This window comes from Bufo gargarizans, chromosome 5 (assembly GCF_014858855.1).
Source record: "Bufo gargarizans isolate SCDJY-AF-19 chromosome 5, ASM1485885v1, whole genome shotgun sequence".
Classification (NCBI taxonomy): Eukaryota; Metazoa; Chordata; class Amphibia; order Anura; family Bufonidae; genus Bufo; species Bufo gargarizans.
In genome coordinates this window covers 319,054,086-319,069,793 of record NC_058084.1, presented here as the reverse complement: position 1 = coordinate 319,069,793, position 15,708 = coordinate 319,054,086, and the positions used below count along the sequence as shown (strand labels likewise).

At 42.2% G+C, this 15,708-nt stretch overlaps 1 protein-coding gene across 1 annotated transcript in view; it reads right to left on the bottom strand.

Moving 5' to 3' along the window:
* Window positions 1-15,708, bottom strand: part of RREB1 (ras responsive element binding protein 1) — a 72,779-nt gene that overhangs the window by 3,715 nt on the left and 53,356 nt on the right. Inside the window, 8 exon segments of the mRNA XM_044292955.1 lie at window positions 57-111; window positions 113-497; window positions 499-757; window positions 2,363-2,527; window positions 5,013-7,710; window positions 9,213-9,402; window positions 13,580-13,716; window positions 14,734-14,878. Of these exon segments, the coding sequence (XP_044148890.1) occupies window positions 57-111; window positions 113-497; window positions 499-757; window positions 2,363-2,527; window positions 5,013-7,710; window positions 9,213-9,402; window positions 13,580-13,716; window positions 14,734-14,878 (4,034 nt within the window).

Below are 15,708 nucleotides of genomic sequence, written 5' to 3'. Positions count from 1 at the left end.
AATTGGGTGATTTGGGTTGCATCAATACAAAACAATTTGCCCATGGGCAAACTTACCTGTGTGAGATCTCATATGTCTTGTGAGATCCTGAAGGGACCAAAAACGTTTACCTACAGACTGTGCAGATCTTCTTTCGTTTGTCTGCCTTTGTCCCCGACTTTGGGACCTTGTCATCATCACTTTTATCCAATGAATTTTCCATTTTAGCTTCCATGTTCTCTTCGTTTTCGATTTGCTTCTGACCTAATGGTTCGGCCTCCACAGTAGATTTAGAAACTTTCAAGTCAACAGGCAGCATTTCATCTTGACTGCCTTGCTCATCAGCAGGAACAAGAGTCAAATTACAAGCAGGGGTTGATAAGTCATTGCATTCATATTCAACAGGTTTCTCTTCTCCCTTGCTTACACATGAGTGTGCCCTCTTATGTCTGCCTAGAGTGGCAGCAAACTTAAAATTTTTCCCGCAAACATCACATGAGTTGCTGGAAGCTTGCTCAGCTGGCTGACAGCTTGAACTCAATTAGCTTGCTTGCAAAATTAAGGTCCAGGCTTTTGTTGCTCACAGCATCATCCTCTAACTGCTCTTCTCCATCTTGTTTAGACTCCTCTTTATCTACCGTCTGATTCTCTGCTTGCTTGTTCTTGGATTCCGGTTCACTGCCCGTCTGTGGAGCTTGCTCTGCTTTATCTCTTTCCCCAGAAGTCAGGTCTAGAACATCAACTTCTGAAGCCGACAAGTCTGCATCAGACTGACTGTCTATAAAGAAACATTGACAACAGTTTAGTAGATTGCCCTACATAAACTGCCTCAATTGATTAACAAGTGCAGTGGCCCAACTGAGCACAAGAGGCAGTGTTAAAGGTACCAATATTCTTGACATCCACTGGTCGGTATATAGCCAGGGACAGGTGACGGTATAGTTTTGACAACTACTTAGCAGGTTGCAACTAAAGATCATCTACACACAATGCTAGCTTTACTTGATCTTTGTTACATCATATCTTATAGCCCATTCACATTCAGTTTTGCCTTCACAAATCTGCCTGCTGTCATCTGTAATGCATTAATACTGTGCTGACAGACTCCTGAAAAGCTAAAGGCCCCCATACTCATTATGTTCGATCGGAGATCACTGACATATGATTTTTAGAGGAAGAAGGTTCAGGCAAGTTGTATTTTAATGGCCGATCCTTTGGTGAAAAGTTCTAGCCTGCAATACCAAGCACAGCCACTAAACAATGTACGTCACTGTGCTTGGTATGCTGTGAGGATGCAGGAGTGCTGCTACCCCTTCAAACAGCTGATTTTCTGGGGGTGGATCAAGTGGATACTGATGACCTTTCCTGAAAATAGATCACCAATACCGTATTTCAGGAAAACCCAATTTTTTCACCACAACAGACTATTTTCTGATGTTAAACACTATGGGGGAATTTATCATGCCTTCACTCCAAAAAGTTTTGCATTATTACACCACTCACATTTTTTAAACATGCGTGGAAAACTGGGTGGGGCTAGCTAGTTTAAGGACTTTCACTCCAGCTTGATCACCGATACCGTTTTAAAAAGTCGCAAAGGGACTCCAGTAAGAAAACTGGAGTAGCTTTTGTAGACAAAAGTGTTAGGTTTAAAGAAAAAACTAACTTATTAAATAAAATGCGACATTTGATACAGTTGGTGAAATTTATGCCAATATAGACTCAAGCAAAGCCGATTTCAAGTATTACTCTCATGAAATTCCCCCCCTACATCTTCCACCATGCAAAACAGCAGGGTGTGTTCGGTCCAGATACCATAGGAGAGGGCTGCTGGGAGATGTGAAGTCAGCACTAACATACAAACAGCAGATTTATGAATGCACTTCTGGACCTGAATGGTATAGATAGTTTGCAAAAGAAGCATGATCTACTATTTAGTATATGCATAAACGCTATGACAAAAGCTATACAAATATCTAAGTATATCTAAAATCAACAAAGTTAAGGCTCTGTTCAAACGGGCACAAGGGCATATTCTGCATGATGTGAAGTGTGCTTCCAAATGTATACCAGACACCACCATAAGCTTATTTAGTTGCACTCTTCACATGGGTCGACTAGTGCTTGTTAATAGTTAAAGAAAAAATTTATAGTGACATATACAGGTCAAAACTGCACTTTTGGAATACATTTGGAAAATGAAGTCTATGGACACATCAGTGCATACTTTGGAGGCAATTTCCAACGTATATGCTGACGGTAGAGCCCAAAAGAGGCCGGCCATTTCTGTCCACCATGGACTCTAGGAACATTCAGTTGTGACATATCTAGACACTGAGCTGTAGCTCCTTATTTAGAATAAAGAATAAGCTAAATGTGCTACCTGTGCTATCATGAGATCCAACATCACTTTCTTTAGACTGGGCCATAAGACCGTTTCTTCTTAAGGAGAGGTTGGCAACTCCGTGTTTGCGTAAAAGATGGCGCTCACAGTTAGATTTAGTGGAAAAGAAGGCATCACACTGTGCACACGGGTAGGGCTTCTGACCTGAAGCAGGAAAAAAAGGTCTTTATCCCACTTGCTACACTGTACACAAATGCCACACGTAAGGTCATTATATAGAAAGAATGTATATGCAGTTTAGGAAATAGCGTAGAATGCGCTAAGAGTCAGTAAAGGCACACGGCATTGGAGTCAGGAGTGATGTGGGTTGAAGCAATAGAGGAGGGAGAAGGGAGGGCATAAATATCCTTTAGAACAAGAAAGCCTCTCTAGGCTGGATACAAAAGCTGCATTATGAGCACCCACTCTGCTTTAATCTGCCTCAAGTTGTTCGTTTTGCTGCTAATTAACAGCTAAATCTGCATTAGGAGATTGCACGGACCAATCCTTACTACCAGGCTGTCATGTGACCACACTATGCCTAATTACATGGATATCCGTGCCATTCCTTGTTCATCGGGGAGGAAGGAAAGCAGTGTATCAAATGACAATGTGCAGTGGTCAGCAGTTTTCTACCTCTTAATGACACATATGGAAAATGAATATGTGAGACCACTACGCTGCAGATCCTGCACTAGACGGCAGATGTAACGGGCACTTCTAGTTTAGGGGGTACTGCTGAATTCCTGGGAACATAAAAAAGGAGCGGTCACTTGATGAGGGACAGTAAATCTTCACTAGGGCATTGGGCAGGTCAAAAAATTATGGAATGCTTTATTCACCCCACTACTGTGCTTTATTGCGGTGGTAGCACCTCAAGAGTCTAGCTGCATAAAAACGGCAATATAGATTTCAGATGTTTGTTCTTATATCAAAAGAATCTACTAGTCTACACAGGTCCATCTAAATCTAACGCTCCATCACATAGGGTCAATGTGTGGATCAGATAAGTTATGAAGTACAGAGATCAAGGTATAAAGTTATAGTGCTTATATAAAGGATCTACATTATGGATAATTCGCTGTTAAAGGGGTTTAGCGCTTTGAACAATCTGTTTCTTAGAAAAGGCTCCAGAAATTAAGCAGATCTGATGCTAACAACCACAGAGTCTGTAACCCTACAGTGCCACCAGAGGGGACGCATTACACAGCCTTATCGAAAGCTCTGATCTGCATGTGTAGTGCATAGACATACCGAGGGAGAGTTGTCAAAACTGGTGTAAAGGAAAACTAGCTTAGTTGCCCATAGCAAGCAGATTCCACCTCATTTTTCAGAGCTCCTTTGGAAAGGGAAAGAAGGAACCTGATCCTTTACACCAGTTTTATTGTAGTTGCTCTCTATAAAAGTTGAGGTGCTGGCCTCCCTGAAGCAGAATTCTCCAAACCAGACAACTCCTTTGAATATTTTCTCAAAACATAATGCAATGCTAAGGGCTCATTCACATCTGCATTTAACTGTTCTTGTAGGCCATTCTCGCAGAGGAACAGCCTGCCAGAGTTCACTGGATACGGCATAGCTGGACACAGCCGTGCACCTCCGAAACCACATTGACGATAATGGTATCTGACGGTGATCCGGCCACTTTCCGGCATAAGTAAAAGAGTCCTGCATGCTGGACTTTATACCAGAAAGTGGTCGGATGACTGCTGGATCCCATTATAGTGAATAGGGTCTGGCGGTGCATGGCCGTGTCTGGGGAACTCCGTCAGGCTGTTCCTCTGCCGGAAAAGCCCGCCGGGTCAGTTAAACGCAGATGTGAATGAGCCCTAAGTTCCGAACTACTTATTTAGAATACACATCTATTAGTCAGAGCTGAGAGAAACTACTAATTGTCCCGGCATTTCTGTACATTACATGGACAGTCTACTGACTCCAATGTGTATTTTGTAATGTAACATGTTCACCAATGGTGGCTTGGTGGAGAAATCAGACTCTCGTTGCTAGGTCCCCCACTAGAGAACAACTGATCACTGGAGGTCCTAGCAGCAGGACAACCTATAATCAACTTATTTTCAGGAGATCCCTCTAAAACAAAGGGATTGTTCAAAGTGGATATCCCCTTTAAAACTGCAAGATATACATGTATCTAGTAGTCGTTACACCTGCTATTCTAATTTAAAGATTACAGGTGAAACGCGATAAATTAGAATATCGTGCAAAAGTCCATTTATTTCAGTAATGCAAATTAAAAGGCATTGCATCAATGCAGCTTAAAATTAGAATTTTAAGGTTCAGTATTCTAGGCTCAAAGTGTCACACTCTAGTCATCTAATTAATCCATACCCTCTAAGCAAATGGTACCTGAGATTGTGACTTTGGGGTTTCATAAGTTATAAGCGATAATCATCCAAATTATAACAAATGAAGGCTTGAAATATCTCACTTTGCATGGAAGGAGTCTCTCTCATATATTAGTTTCAACTTTTAAGTCGCATTACTGAAATAAATGTACTTTGCACGATATTCTAATTTTTCGAGTTTCACCTGTAAGTTTTCATGTTACATGTCTTTGTATTTATACCCATAATATGCAGCAAGCTTCAAGATTAGCTGTTATATCTGTCAAAAAAAGCTTGAAGCTGATCCTTACCTGTGTGAGTCAACATGTGTCTCTGTAAGGAGCTTGCCCAGGGAAAAACACGAGGACAGTAAGGACAGGTTATCTTTTGCAAGGAATTGGAGTAGGAGTTTCTTTTTGTTTTTTTATCTTCACCACTATCTCTCTCATCCTCACTAGTACCATTTTTGTCTACGGTATCTTTAAGGTGTTCTGTAGACTGCAGATAAGGACTGAACTTATTAGTGTCAGTTGTGGCCAACATCTTCTCAACACTTGCAAATTCACCGCTTGATTCAAGGTCTACACCCACTGCAATCTTGGGCTTATTTTTAGTTCCCTTCTTTCTACCCCTTTTCTTTGCTCCTATAACTAAAGCAGCGGGATTGGAGAGGTCAGATGGGCTTGTCATGCTTGCAACATTGTGGGATGAATCACTGGAAAGAGGTTCCATATTCTGGATTGTCATCTTGGATTTGGAAGTGCCAGATTTCTCAGTGGTTGGTGGGCTGTTGGCAGCAATTTGAGAACTAGGTGTTTTTATATCAGTTTTCAGCAAAGTTGAAGCAGATGATACTGAAGAAATGATCTGTGCAATGGAAGCCAGTGGTGGCAATTCTTTAGTGGCTGGAGGCTTTGGCAAGAGGGGAGGTGGTTTAGGCCTCAAAGGGCGTAGAATAGTTGCATTTCCAAGAATAGCAGGAGAAATTATTGGAACAGTCAAGTGTACAGGGTTTTTCACTGGTTTGGAATGTGTGATAGCTGAAGCTTTTTCTAGGAGCTCATTGGCACTTAGGGAGAGTTGGTATGGCTGACAACTAAACAGTTGATTGACCGGGCCACATATTTGCTCTTGAGTATTTGGTTGAATCTGTGGGATTTCTATTTCCTGCTTAGCATATTTAGGTATAGAGAGATCAATAGGTTCCATAGAGGAATCTGAAGAGGCAAGAGAGTTGTAGACAGGCTCCTCCTTCACCGGAAACATACATGGGTTTTTGTTCTTTTTAGAAAAGTCTAAAGGTTCATCAAGGTCCAAAGGAAAGCTGAAAGCAGGTTCAAGTTTTAGAGGAAAAGAAGAATCACTCCCATGAAGAAAGCCATTTTGTGGTTCCAGGTATGATGTGGTAGGTTTATGTTCGAGGTAAGTGCTATCCTCCAAAGGCGGAGTGTCTGATCTACTTTGCTCTGGGCTACATGGGCCACACAAGATGTGATTCTCTATTTCTTTTTCTTGAATATGCTGGTGTTGCTTGAGTATGTGGTGAATGCAGTTTCTTTTGGCAGAAAAGGCAGTGCCACACTCTTTGCATTCAAAAAGTTTATTTTTCTGAAAGTTGCTGTGGCTCCTCATGTGTATATGAAGAGCACGATAACTCTTTAATTCTTCACCGCAGCATTTACAAACTGTGTCTGGGGAACACAGAGCATCCACCATTTCAGATTTATTTGTGGATACATAGTCAATGTTCTTTTCTATATCCTTCCTGGTGAGCTTAAGATGCTTCTTACGAAGGTGTCTCTCACAGTTCGCTTTAACAGTGAAAGGATACTGGCATATTTTACATACATACGGTCTTTCACCACTGTGTGTCCGCAGGTGCCGAATCAGTGCCGCTTTGTCAGCCGCAATATAATCACATATGTTACACTGGTAAGGTGATATTCCCAAATGAGTGCGTATGTGGGCCCGCAATACACCAGAGAATGTAAATACCTGATCACAGAAGCGACAAGGATAAAACACTTTTTTAGCTTGGGTTGTTTTTTTGACATTTGATCCAGAAATTATTGATTTCAAATCCCCTTCAGTTACTTCTTGTTTGATCTTTGCCTCCAGGTCTAAAGGCATGAAGGCTTCTATAATACTGTCCTGTTCAAGCTGTGTCTTTAGATCTCGCGGTTTCATTAATTCAGACTTTGGTAGTTGGGTGTTCTGAGTAGAGGAGCTACAGTTGGCTCCTGACCTGGATTGTAAATATATGGCGCCTGTTGCAGATTCCACATTGTTCTTTATCATCCTTAATGGTGGGGGAGGAAGGCTGGGGCTGATGCAGCCTGGAGATGGCTGCTGATTGAGCTGCTGAGGTGGAGGAGTAGAAGCAGCAACAACTGTACGAGGAGTCACTGGCGGCTTTGGCTTTAATGGCGGCATATGTTTAATAATGGCAGGAGACACTTTAGACAAGGGTGGAAGACTTATCTGAGATGTTGCTGAAGTAGCCATCTTTAATATCTGCTGAATATCAGCCAACTCCCCAGAGATAGGTTTTACCACAATGCTGTTGTCCGGTTGTACTGTAAAGCCTTTCTGGAAAGGCTGCAAAGAAAGTAATTTCATATTTTCTTTTGCCGAGGGTAGAACTGAGAATGGACCACCCACAGGAGGTGCTTCTAAAGGAGACAATTTCAGCATGGCTGTGTTACTACCAAGCTCGTGAGGTAGGTTGCTCTTCATAGCTTCTATGTGTATGGCCTGGAAACAGTCTGATGAATTATCCTCCTGACTGACAGGCTTGATGTCTTTGGTGTACTGCAGGCCCAAGGCTGCCATAAAAGCTTTCTGCTCTAGCTCCTCCTCAGTTTTGCGCAGACTATTAACCTGACCCTCCTTATGGGTTTCCAAGTGCAGTTTTAGAGCTGATGGCATCGGGAATGCTTTGTTGCAGATTTCACATATGAAACTGTGCAATTCACTGATGCATCTTCGTAAATTGGTTTCACACCAGACCTAAACCCGTAAACGGGAGTGAGAGAACATATAAATACACAAATCAGTATGGCATTAGAACGCAGACTCTTCAAAATCTAGACTACCCAATCGTAATTTGTGACTATAACCACAAATGTCTCGGTGAGGGGGAAAAAAAAAATCTAACCAAAAGGACAGATTAACCACAACCATATTTGTAACTGTATGATTAGTCCTTGTGTCTTAATGAAAGGTGATCTATTGAGAAGTCATAGCATCTTCATATACATGAACCTTGTCCTATGCTGGATGTGGATGGGTTAACATCTATCTGGGTCTAAGGGCAGACCACTATTTTTTTTTCTCCACATGCCATTTAAAGCCTTGTGAACTGGGGATTAGAATGATAAGCCCTTTACTGCTATAGAAACCCAAAGAGCATTGCATGTCTCACTGTGATACTCTACATCCAGCCTATTGCACAAAACAAACAGCTGACCATCTTCCTTTTGTACGTCTTTCTTAAACAGCAGCTTAGTGCAAGATGCCCTGAAAGACTGCCCTGCCATACCCCCGTCGTCCAAGAGCTTAGGTTCTGTTCTAGCAATTAGCAGTAATTACTTGGGAATATAATGGATTTGGACCAAAGAAATCTGGATATATGGAATATTTACACCCACGTGTTTTATTTAGAAAAAAAAAACGGATCTTAGCAAACCACAAGACGTGGAATATGGTCAAAAACCAATAAAATAAAAAGGAAAAAGTATATTTCGAGTGCTAACTGCACAATACGATATCACAGTGAAAAGCATTCCATATTTGAAACTGACAGTTGCTGAATATTACCAAGACAGCAAAGTGCTTTCTAATTTATGAATTGCCATAGCCAGGGTAATTATATAAAAGGGCTAGGACAGTGGACTGAATCTCTGCCCTGGATGACGAACGGTCTAGCTACATCCCTGGCTTCATATTTCAATGTCCAGGATCAATCTTTGTAGTACTTTCCCACAGAACAGTGCTTCCCTTGCCATTTATGAGACACATACAGTAAACTCTCCAATCATGAAGGGGTTTTCTGGGAGTACAATATTGATTGACCTATCCTCAGGATAAGTTATCAATATCCGATAAAAGGGGTCTGACACCCAGCACCCCCACCAATCAACTGTTTGAAGAGGTCGATTCCTAGGCCAATCACGTTCATCTGCCATATGGTCTACGTGCAGCTCAGGCCCATTCACATAAATAGGCCTGGCCTGCGATGCCAAACAAAGCCTCTATACAATGTACAGCGCTATGCGGTGAGGGGGGGGGGGGGGGGATGCGGCGCTCACTAGAGGGTCGCAGTTTCTTCAAACAGCTGATTAGTGGGGGTGCCGGCAGTCAGACCCCCACGGAAATGATAGTGATGACTTAGTCTGAGGATAGGTCATCAATATTGTACTCCTGGAAAACCCCTTTAAAGACTTTTCTTATTTAACCAGTAACAACATATGATTGTATAGTGCTTTTAACTATAGGGAAATATTCTGTACCTGAGAAATGATAGGGAACTTATTGCAAGAAAAGTCAGTAAAGCCCAAGTCATTAAATCCAGCTGGGATGGAAGGGTTGCTTTGAATGAATGGCTTTCCAGACGGGTCTCTGGGGAGCAGCTTGTGGATTGCAGCATTGTGTCTTAGCAGACCACGGTGGGTGCGAAATGAAATGCAGCAAATGTCACACCTAGGGAGATAAGAAAAAAAGCTTATTCATACACAGATCTGCACATGACGGAATTACACTCGACTGGTTCTTGAGTCCTGTCCTTTAGGCCTCATGCACACAACCGTATTTTTCATTGTGTGCTATCCGTATTTCTTTGCAGCTAGCACAGTGACCATTCATTTCTATGGAACCATGCACACATCTGTATTTTTTTGTTACAAAAATTACAGAACACATCCTATTTTGGTCCAAGAGTAGCCCTTTCTACTGGGAGTGAGAAAAATACTAAATGTAGACGTATATATATATATATACACATACACATACATACATACATACATATACACACACACACACACACACACACACACATACACACTTTTTGAAGTAGTGAAATTGATGTGCACAACTTAGGTTACTTGTCATGTATATATAAAAAGCATAGATAAAATACCTATCAGCACCCCTAGGTTTTAAAATATCCCAGCCAGCTTAGAAGTGTAGAAAACAGAAAGGACTTTATCACCATGATTGGTACTTCTAATTTTGCATTAACTCTTCTCTGTCATCACTTGTCCCACCCCCCTTGTCCAAGAGCAGCGTAATTGTTGGCGTTCCCCTTCTCACAAGGGTGCCACAAAAGGAAAACAAATCCCTGCCATACCTAGGGGGATGTAATAAAAACCTCTCAGGCCAGCACTCAACACCTGTTGATGTGTCTTCAAACTCAGAAAGGCAAACTGAAAGCCAGCATGAAAAGATATCCGCCGGAGTTGTCCCTACCATATAGATGCTTAGCTGGGAGGCCTTGCCTTTAAGCTGCTCTTCAAGGACAAGGCAGGTCATTGCAAATCCACTCTGTGCCCTACAGGCAGCCAGGTCTTCAGCATCTTAGACTGGCACAGGATCGCCTGTCCCATACACGCCATTCTTCTTTCACAGCAGATCAGGTCATATATTTAATATATCAGTAACATCTATACACTCGGCTATTAAAAATGCCAAACTAGATGGTAAAATGCCCCACACTACTTAATAGTTAGTTTTTTTTGGCTTCCAGACATTCTGTAGAAATATACAATTCAAGAAAATTGTACAATTCATTATTTGTCGTAAGAAGATAAGAAACATTACTTTTTAGCCACCCTTGGTTTATGGCATAAAACACACTGGGGAAGATTTATTAACACTGGTGTAAAGTAGAACCGGCTTAGTTGCCCATAGCAACCAATCAGATTCCACCTTTCATTTTCCAAAGGAGCTCTGAAAAATAAAAGGTGGAATCTGATTGGTTGCTATGGGCAACTAAGGCAGTTTTCCTTTAGACCTTTTGATAAATCCCCCATCCGATTTGTGAAGCAGCAGAGAAAAATTTACAACATGGCTTCACCAATGTATATATATATCAAAAGCTAAATAGGACGCCTCCAATTGCATTTCCTACACTACGCATCAGCATAAACCAGTTGCCTACTAAACTCATACACACTTCCATCTGGAGCTGAGAATACCTTGCAGCGCCTGCCCTGATTTTGCCTTTCTAGCCTTGCACATCTTGGCTGCATGCCAGGGCACATTACTTCTCAGCATGGGCAGATGCCTGTAACATACATGATTGTTTTGCCCAGGTCTGGGTACAACACGTCGCGGGCACTGGAGTGAGGAGTCAGATAGTAACGCAATGCGTATGCAGCACTGTCCGGTGGGAGTCAAACATCGGTGTTCTGTTGTGGATTTGCTCCTCAATTAATGAGCTAATTAGCTTTACTGCATAGACATCCAGTCCCCAGGCTCCTCACTTTAGTACCTCTTTAGCTCTTTCGTATGGCAATGCTAATGCTCCAAAGACTGAGGTGTTATTTCATTAATAACCTGTTCTCCACGAGGAGCGCAGGAAATAGAGATCTCAAGGCGTGGTGGAAAAGCTATGGAGGACGCTAGCAACGCATAGACAACTTGACTATTCAGATCCAGTCTCAACCGTGTATCCTACCATTTCCCCCCCCCCCCGCCTCACATACTGAAATGGGAGACATCTCCCCTGTCTCTGTGAACTGACATCAAACAGCTGCACTGGCTTCAGCTGCTAGAAGCAAGGCTCTCACACTGCTGGCTCTCTGAACTTGCAATGGAGGACACAAGGCTCTAAATACCCTCTCCACATGCTTTCATATCCTGGCTACATTTTACCTCAGCACTCCATCAGCATCCTGTCAGGCTAGCAACACCCCCCCCCCCCTTCCCCCCCCCCTTCCCCCCAAAAAAGCATCCTAGTAGGCGCAAAAAAATGAGGAAAATAAAATAAATGTTCTCATCCATGTGTCTATCATCTAAATATGTGCATCTTAGGGGCCTTCAAACAATAGTCCACACGAGGTCTGAGTACTGTAGCTTCATGTGAAAGACTCTTCTGTCATTTTCCAGTGTAAAATTACACATGAACGCAGCAGTCATCCAAACATGCATACACACACACCTCCCTCTACACCAAGGTCTGAAACCATATCATTAGGGCTTCCTATTTTAAGGCTGCTGGTTATAGATTGGGCAGCTTGCCACCCGCATTCCATACACAGTGTAGCCGTTTTGGTCTGACCCAGGCATACGGATCACACAAAGCTCCAAGTACAGGCCACAGATCCTAAGCGAGCACAGACACACACTGGAAATTCTGAACCATCTAAAATATGAGGAGGCCTGACTGTAGGACTCCTGCTCTGTAGAGAAAACTACAAATTGGATCATATAACATTAAACCATCATGTCATGTCTTACATTGTGTGTCTGGCAGGAACACGAATCCAAGATCGGTGACCTATGCTATTATCAAGTTACAATTACAGTCTTTATGGTCACACAAATAGGATGGCTCTAAAGGTGCATAATAAATCATCGTCACTGAAAGAGTAGTACATAGAACATCATGTGAATGGCAAGGGTTGACCCCAGAAAATAAGTGCAGAGTAATCTGCAATTCTAAACTAAATCTCAAATACCAAAAAGATAGTCAGTAGGCATAATATATATATATATATATATATATATATATATATATATATATATATATATATATATATATATATACACACCAGATAATGATGACCTTCACAGGGGCACCCACCAGAGTAGATGTTTCTGAGAAAGGTGGACTGATCCCGTTGGGTTTCTTCTTGTATAAGCATATATCCAAGGCGTTGTCAGAGTCCCAAATACTGTTAGGAGTGTGCCCCGGATGGCAGCACGTTTCCCTTACTCAAACCTCGCGCTCCGTGCAGAGGGCATAGTGATGTCACCAAAGCTACGGAAACTAAAAAGAGGATCGACAAGTAATCCAACGTGTTTCAGAAAATATACTAATTTCCTTCATCATGCTTTCCTTCTATAGGTTTGGTGAGATCACTATGCGTTCTGCATGGAGAGCGAGTTTTGTTGTTTTTGGGACTCTTAACACTGCCGAGGCTGTGGCTATACAGTATGCTTATACGGGAAGAAACGCCACAGGATCAGTCTACCTTTCTCAGAGTCATCTACTCTGGTAGGTGCCCTGTGGTTCGGTAGTTCTGAAGTTCTCTTGTGAAGTCTTTGGTGTACCGGCAGGTATCATTGCACGCAGTAGGATAAGAATAAATGGTCTGGTAGATTTGTTATATTTGTATTAAACAGGTTGCGCTGCCGCTATATATTTTATTATCTGGCATTACTATTCAGCCGATAGCTGGTACCGGCTTGCATGTTGCTGCACCATTTAGATTTGAAGTAAGTGACTGCAACTGTGATTTACTATCTTAATGTAGATAAATGGATGCATGGTCAAGTGTGTAGGCTGTATTACACTGCGAGATGTTCGGGCAGTGCAACCGCCAATGGATGATAGCAAATCCATCGGTACTTTTTTGCACCGGTCTGATTACACAGGCTGAAACTGAATGTGGGAGGAAAGATTGCCACCTCAGCCATTCCTCCCTCATTCTGTTCTGTTGATTATCGGCAGCACATCCTGGATTACAAAGGGAGATGTGCTGCCCATAATCCTGATAAAATATGCCAATCAGCTGAGAAACGAGCGACTGGCCTGTATAATCGATCAGCCGATAAAACAGCAATCAACGGGAATGCGCATTCCTATGCGTTCTTGTATTCACATTTTTTACATAGCACCCTAGAGTAGGGACAAGGCACTTGAAAGCATCCTTACTTTAGAGAGGCTTCTGGATGAGTCTCCATGTGAGTATCCAGGCTAGACTTGCAGGGAAATTCTTTAAAGCACAAAGTGCAGGGAATGGCATCTTCAGTCTTTTTCACTTGCTCAACTTGCTGAATTTCTTCAACCACCTATGGAAATGCAAAAATAATTAAGAAAGAAGAGGGCTAACCTAAATTAAAAAAAAACTCTAGTTTATCATTTAAAAAGTACCTTTTACTGGAAATACTCCACACATCAAACATGGGGGGAGGATTTATCATGAAGAGAATATTTGAAGTCTGTCTGTGTTGGTGTATGTTGCTCCAAATGTATCAAACATTGCACCTTGTCTGTTAAATTTGGCTCATCTTTAAACCTGTCTAAAAAGGCTACTCCAGTTATCCACACCACCTACCTACTGGAGTAACTTTGGGCCTTTTTTTCTTTGCAACTTTTTAAAAAGTCGCAGGGCTAAATCTGGAGTGGAACTTATGAACATAGCTAACCAGGCCCACTTTTCAAAACTGGAGTGAGTAGTGTAAATATGGAAAAAGCAGCAATACTTTTTTGAACAAGTGACCCCCAAAACGTTGCAAAAGCACTTTTTGGGGACTTTTTGAAGACCTAACTCTAGAGTGCAGGGCATGATAAATTCCCCCTATAGTGTCCATGGGGCCTAAAGGTTTCTGTTGGTGACTGAGTAACCAAACTGAATGTATAAACTAGCCCAGTTTGAAGAGACCTCTTCCTAGGCCAGTGACATCACACTCATTGGTCACATGGTCTATGTGCCCCTCAGTTCCATTCAAGTGAATGGGCCTGGGCTGCAATGCCAAGCACAACAACTGCTACTGTGATATCTCCTGAAGTCCCACAGAAAAAAACTGGAGCAGCAGGGCGCATGCTCGACCTGCGCTCCATCAGATCAGGGGAACGGGACCCTTTTTCTTGGGATTGGTGGTGATCCACTGGATAGAGGACAACTTTAAACATAACCCTATAACGGGATCACTGTAGTCCTCTATATCACATTGTGTTACATCTCAGTGATACAGTTCTGATTCAAGACTTTAGGCACAAAGTGGGACAACCTACTACAGGATGCAGCTAAACCACCATCTGTAAAGTAAACTGATCTAGAGCTAGATGTACAAAGACTCAATTACCTTCTTTGCTGGAGGAGCCTCTTCCTTCTCAGTTTTCTCTTCAGGGCTAGATTTTCTTTTAGATGACAACCTCCTTCGTTTTTCTGGGGAAGGGGGACTTGTCGTTACTGCAGCATTTGGATCCTTTTCATGAATTTTCATGTGTCTAAAGCATTATGGAAAATAAGGTTGTTCAGTAGTCAGAACCTGGTTTCTCGCAGTCTCGAGTCTATGATTCGATGCTCTGTGCTAAATCGCAATTCTGTAATCTGCTGCCATATTAGAAAATGCCAGTGCAGTAGTACCAGAGAGGGAATGTTGATCATTGCAGATATCTTACAATGTGGACAAGTGAAAAATATCACAAAACATCAAGACAAATTCATCCAACAAGGACTAGCTTTCCTACTTTACCCATTACCGTTAATTTCATATAGAACTCTACTCGTAATAAAGAGGATTGATGGACTGACCGATGAGACACTGTTAAATATAATTGGCCAACCAAGGGCTGTTGTCAATTTATCCTAGCGGGCTGCAACAACCCCTTTAAAAAAAATACTACTTCCAGATTGCAAGTAGTATATTCCAGTCTGAACGCATACTGTATGGGGAGTTTTATTAAAGGGGTTGTCCCATTAAGACAACTTACCCTCTATTGACAGGATAGGGGATTAGTGTCTCATCGGCAGTGGTCTGACCGCTGGTGCACCCACTGATCAGGAGAACAGGGGCCCATGCTCCCCGTTTGAATGGAGTGACAAAAACGTATGCATGTCTGCTGCTCCGATCAACTCTATGGGACCCATAGAGCTGAATGGAGCAGAAACATGCATGTGTGACCGCTGATCCATTCAAATAGGGAAACACGTTCTCGCGATCAATGTGGGCACCAGCGGTCAGACCACCGTCAATGAGACACTCATCCCCATCCCTTTAAAACTCTAATTTTGTAAGCCACAGAAGTGCCATAGAGTACAACATGGCGAATGAATC